The 6,469-nt window shown below is 42.6% G+C and overlaps 1 protein-coding gene across 1 annotated transcript in view; it reads right to left on the reverse strand.

The window, feature by feature from the left end:
• Nucleotides 1–2,609, reverse strand: part of LOC149285485 (arylsulfatase B-like) — a 64,853-nt gene extending 62,244 nt beyond the window's left edge. Inside the window, exon 1 of the mRNA XM_089495261.1 lies at nucleotides 2,322–2,609. Within this exon, the coding sequence (XP_089351387.1) occupies nucleotides 2,322–2,609 (288 nt within the window). The remainder of the gene's footprint in view (nucleotides 1–2,321) is intronic.
• Nucleotides 2,610–6,469: the final 3,860 nt, after the last annotated feature.

A 6,469-nucleotide genomic window follows, 5' to 3' on the forward strand; every position in this document is an offset into this window, starting at 1 on the left:
AGATATTACACAATAACACACTATTTCCATTAATTACAGGAGCACGATGGAAAAGTAGCCTCATTGCAATTCACGGGCATAAAGCAGGTCTTAGAAACACACACCTCTGTGTCCTTAAAGTACACGTATAAACAGCAAAGGATGATGGGACTCGGTAATAAAGCATGTCCCATGATGCACAGCAAATGTTCCAATTTGCTCACAAAATCCATTATGCACTATTTTAGTAAATATTAAACTGGTCTTTCTGCCCGGTTCTCCCGGATGTGGAATTCAATCAGTTCTATCGCTGCAGAGTAGCACTCATATTCTGTACAATAGCCATCGACTTCAAAATGCCATATTTTTATATATGCAAAAAATTGTTTGCTTGCACCTCCGCAATATATTCTACAATAACAATCATATATTGTGTTATTAGCGAGCCAATAAATTGGGCGCAATCACTAGGCTCTCTATCACTGTGATAGATCGCTGGGGCCCTGGCACTGCACTTTCTATGCTCTCTTTCTATAAAAGAAGATAAAAGGATTATTTGGTCCAGCAGGGCATTTGATCTACAGATCACAAAGTGCCGCAAAATGTCATGCATAATATCTTAGTGATTCAAAATGTTATATGCAAACAGTAAAGGAAATGAAAGCAAGTTTTATAGTGTGAGAAAACAAATAGAATTTGACGGCAGATAAGAACCTTTCGCCATCTAGTCCACGCAGTTTTCCTAATGTCTTTATAAAACTATAAGAATCCCACTTGTGCTATAATAACATGTATAACGTGTACTGACATTTCATCCATGTCTGTTGAAGATGTTGGGACATCGTATATGAGATGTGCCCCCATTTATGGGAAGTGTTTTCCGGCAAAGATTTATTTTAGTGACTTGAATTCTGCAAAATATTGTCACATTAATACATTGGTGCAATTAGTTTTTTGGGTTTTTTTGTATATAAATGTGTTCTTTTTCACAACTTTTGTCACCTTTCTGAATCCATCGCTCCGGGGCTGCTCCATCCCACCATCCAAAAAAAGAGTTCAATAAAGGGCTATTACATTAGTGTAAAGAATACTATTATGTAGACTTATTATGTAAAAGTAATTAACAGACAGGAGCAACATGGGAGGTACCCATAGCTTAGTAAATATGTCTCAGGCCATTTTGTATGTTTATTATTATTATCTTTTATTTATATAGTGCCAACAAATTACACAGGGCTGACCCTAGGGTCACTGAGTGCAAAAAACTTTTTGTAACCCTCCGGGCATGGGCGTAGGAACCCCTAAAAATCTGGAGGGGGGGGCTAGCATTTTTCCCCATCAGATACCCCCTTCTTTCTCCCCATCAGATACCTCTTTCCTCACTATCCCCTACCCCACATCTGTTGGGTTTTTTTTGCAAACAAGTACAATAATATATAACTTGAAACACTGGTAAAAATAATGTACTTTTAATACATTAAATATAGGGAAAAAACAGCTAATCTTTGTAACAAAAACAGTTTTTTTAAATATTGAAAACTTGGACCCCCTTTTGTCACTATCTACCCACTTTTCTAATTCACTTACCCTGCGGAAGTCCTTCTGCAGGAGTGCATTTCTGTCTCGCTGCTCTGTTGCGGTGCGCACGGCTTCATTGCCAATAGCCGGGATATGACTTTATATGCCGCCGCTCAGCATAAACCGCCGGTACCGTGACTGAGACAGAGGCCTCACGCTCCCACCACCACAGTCATGGCAGCGTCGAGGCGAGTGGCGGCACGGAGCAGGGGGGAGAGGCACCGAGCGTTTGCTGAAAACTTTTTCATGAACTACCGCTCGGCCCCTTCCCTGCCGCCTGGGTGCCGTACGTCCGCCTCGGCATGGCCCTTAATCTAACATATATTTTAGGGGTACGACAGAGTAAGAAAAACCGATACATTAGGTGGAGAGGCTTGGCTTGCAAGCTTACAATCTTGAGGGAATGGAGGGAGGAGAAACATTATGAACAGAGACGGGTGAGAGGGAGTAGCGTGTTTTTGTTAAATCTGTGTTCCACGGAAGCACTAGAACTTGTTTCCGTCGTACTTTCAAATAACTAATATGTTGCACAACAGAACACCAATGTATCCTCCATTTACAAAGTATGATTTTGCAATCTATGTAACACGTACTATAGACACGGTCTGCTCTGTCATGTGATCAGCCGGTCATGTGACATCTTTCTTTCTTGTACAGCCCAAAGTAAGCCAGTGCGATAGAACTGTATGGATACAAAGTATTAACATCCCCTAATACTACCGTTACCCCGTACCAGAGGGTCATTTTCACTAACCGGCTCTCACCTGGTATCTGCCGCTCATCAGCTGGCTGCGGGATGGCGTACAGAGGGGCTGCGTGTAATACCCGTCCAGCCGCACCCCCTGCGCCGACAGAGAGTCCAGATAGGGGGTCCGGATCTCGGAACCGTGGAATCCGACATCATTCCAGCCCAAGTCATCGGCCAGGACAAACACGATGTTAGGGGGGACACGGCTGCCGGAGCTGGTCCCGGGGAGGCAGAGCATTAGCCAGACCCAGCGGAGCAGCGCGACCCGTGCCCCTGCCATGTGCAGATCTCGCCCCTTCGCCATATCAGCCCGGGATGATCACCCTGATAACGTCTGAAGCAGTACGCTCAGGAACTGCATGCTGCTGATCTCGGCACCGTCCCTCCCCTCCCGCTTCCCGCCCGTATACCTATGTGCGGAGAGGCGTGGGAGTCACTGCAGCTTTCTGAGCTCATACAAACATACATACATAATTCAGCTAAGGTGGAATTTACAACAACATTTGGCTGGTTGGACGTGATGGGAGTTGTAGCAAGCAACAGATGGAGTACCAGCATTTACCGTATCTAGAGTATCACGTGTTCGGATTGTGTTCATTGTAAAAATAAGAGGAAGTAACGCGTTTTATTTCTTGAGAAGAATGCTTGTGTAATTCTACAGCTTGTGTCTGTCTTGGTCCAATGAAAGGTATAAACTTCACTAAATCATTAATCTGCAAATAATTCAATGCAAAGCCCTGAGTGTGGCGCAGACACCGGAGAAACCTGCTCCCTCTGCACAGCCACTTCCAATGATATTCACTTCCTCGCCTTGACTTCATTTTAATGCATAGTTAAGCTGGCTTCTGCATTATACAGGTCAGCTCAGCTGGACAGACTTGGCAGGGTTGACAATTTCTGATGAATTGATAGAGCGAGAGTTAAAACCACATCTCTCCTGACAACTCTCCGTTTGGTGAATAAAACCCCAGATGAGAACACACTAAGGACCCAGTAACTCAGGCACCTGGCCTGGTCACACCATTGGAGTAGTAGGGAGAGAGTGGTACTTCAGGTCTCTGCCTGGTAAGAGTCTGACTCTTACCTGAGGCACCACTGTCTTCCAGGGGTGTAACTAGAAACCACAGGGCCCTGGTTCGAATTTGGCCCTGGGTCCCCCAACCTTACCAAGCAATATGTCCCACAGTACCACCAGACAGCTTGTGAGTACTTTCTTGTCCCCCAAAAGCCTATTTTGCCTCTTAACAGCTTGTATCACCTTTGCCCCAAGCAGTTTAGCAGTGCCTCCAAACAATCTGCCTGTGCCATCTTTGCTCCAGTTTTTCAGTTCCCCCAGATTATGTGTGCCATATTTGTCCACAAAAAGCTTGCCTGTGCCATCCTTGCACCTTGCTCCCCCTCCAGCATACACTATGACATATGTAAATATACTTACCATGCTATCACACGCACTCATTTTAACACATCCACTCCATCTCACACCACTCATGCAAACACACTCCACCACTTGCTCATCCATGCAGCATGATCACATAACTTATACATACACATCTATGCTCACATACACTTAATACCACTACAAAAGTTTTGGTGGGTAAAGGTGATGGAAAACCCTTCCACTTAAATTTAAGGGGTAGTAGAAGCATTATTAAACACTCCTCTACAGACACCAGACAAGCCAGAAGGCTTATTTGTTCCCTAAGAAATCTCATGGTGCTGCCACAAAAACAAGGGATTCTGGGTAGGCGCATGCAAATAAGGTCAACAATGATCACCTTCTGCCTCTATATCCACTTAAAACCCCTTCGTGACAAAAGGCTGATTTTACTTTTTGTACCCTTCGTGACAATGGCCGTTTTAACATTTCTGCGCTGCTCGTGTTTAGCTGTAATTTTCTTCTTTCCCATTTACTGAACCCACACACATTAGATATTGTTTTTTTCAGGACAAGAAGGGCTTTCTTTAGATGACATTGTTTTGATTGTATCATATTATTTACTATTAAAAAAAGTATAAAATATGGTGAAACATTTAGAAAAAAATGACTGTTTCTAACTTTTAGTTGAAAAATCTTTTACTCATCTATAAAAGGTAATAAAAAAACCTGCTAAATAGATTCTACTATTTGTCCTGAGTTTAGAAATACCCAATGTTTTTATGTTTTTTTGCTTTTTTCTACACGTTATGGGGCAATAAGTACAGGTAGCGTTTTGCTATTTCAAAGCCATTTTTTCCAAATCTGGTAATTCTTCCCCCCATGTGCCATTTCGGGTATCTTTGAAGCCGGCCAATGCAATTTACCCCACAAAGTCATATATTTTTGAAAACTAGACAGCCCAGGATATTCCAAATGCTAGTATTTTAACCCTTTCCAAGCACTTATTCTACCATCAGCCTTTGTCAAACTTTATGGTAGTAATTTTTTTTGCATTTGTTTTTTCACACACATTTTACTTCAGGTATGAATTAAAAAGTTCTCGTATATGTCACTATCATAAAACACCCCAATATGTGTTCAGCAACATCTCCTGAGCGCAGTGATACCCCACATGAATGATTTTGCCTGGCTGTTTGGGGGCAAAAGGGCCACATTTGGGGCATGCACATTTTTCAATGTTGAACTTTGGCATTTGGGGAACCACTGCCCATGCCCTATTTGGTACATCTTTGAGCCGGGCCATTTCAGTGTGCCCAACAAAACCATATATTTGTGAAAACTAGATACCACAGGGTATTTTAAATGCTGGTATTTTAACTCTTTGCATGCACACATTTTACCACCAGCATTTTTTCAAAGTTTGCAGTAGTATTTTTGTGTGTGTATTTTTCCCCATACTTTATGTATGAATTTACAGCTCCTGGTATATGCCGCTGTCACATGACACCCCAATATGTGTTCAGCAACATCTCCCGAGTACAGTGATACCCCACATGCATGGGTTTGTCATTTTTTGGGGGAACTAAAAGGCCACATTTGGTATGTGTGCATTTTTCTAATTGGAAATTAGATGTGTGGCCATCCTTCCCCCCGTGTTAATTGGGACCTTGTTGAACCTGGCCAATTCAATTTACCCCATCAAGTAGACACCCCATGGGCATTTAATATGCCAGTATTTTCACTCTTTCCATGCGAGAATTGTTTTAAGCTAATATGCTAATTTTAGGACTTGCTCACAAAAATATATTTTTTTATATATATTTTATTTTTTTTGCCTTTTTTTTAAATTTTAACATTTTTTTTCAACTTGAAGGTTCCCCTGATAGTGACATCAGTGGGAAATTATTTTTACATTTTACTGTTTTTTTACTATTTTTTTCTAATTATTATTAATTTTATTTTATTTTTAATTTATTTTTACTAATCACACTGTGATTAGAAAGCTGAGCTCCATTGACTTGCATGGTTGAATGCAGTACCTGTATTCAACCTGCAAGTGGAGTCAGAGTTCTCTAGAGGGTCTGGAGACCATCTAGCGAACTTTTTCGTCTTTATTGTTTTTTTCCCGGGCCGCCGCCGTCTTGCTGATGGCGAAGATCACAGGCAGCTGCGGCTGTGACCGCTCTCCGGAGCGTTCACAGTCCATCCCAAGGTAAGTGTTTGGTGTCGCTGGATGCCTCCTGATCGAGGCATTCCAGCGACACCATTTAAGTTTAGGTTTAAATGCTTTTAAAACGCCCCGTGTTGACTCCCAGAGATGGCCCCTTTGTGCCGATCATGACGTTGCTGAATGCCTCGAGGTCGTGGCATTACAGCAACGCCGTTTCGGTGCAGAAAGCGAAAATAGATCGCTTTCTGCACCCGTTTAAAGACGTGCCGGTCCTGGCATGTCAATTGTCGTTAACGACTTGATTTTCGGTGACGTGCCCGGACCGGCAATTGTCATCAAGGGGTTATACATGGATCCCTTGAAAGTAATTGCCCGCTGTACATGACAGCCTTTAGACAAAACTCGGGTAAGAGGTGCAGTAGCCAGATCACCACTGGCTACTGCACCTCTTACCCGAGTTTTGTCTAAAGGCTGTCTGAGCGTGTCTGTAGATGAGTGTTTAATAATGCTTCTACTGCCCACATACACTTATACATAGACATGCATGATCACATGTATACAAACATGCATACCCTCTCCCTTCCACCAGTACCATCTTATCTCTCCTGCAGATTTT

Source organism: Sceloporus occidentalis, unplaced genomic scaffold, assembly GCF_023333645.1.
Source record: "Sceloporus occidentalis isolate IW3139 unplaced genomic scaffold, rSceOcc1.0.p SCAF_78, whole genome shotgun sequence".
NCBI classification, from domain to species: domain Eukaryota; kingdom Metazoa; phylum Chordata; class Lepidosauria; order Squamata; family Phrynosomatidae; genus Sceloporus; species Sceloporus occidentalis.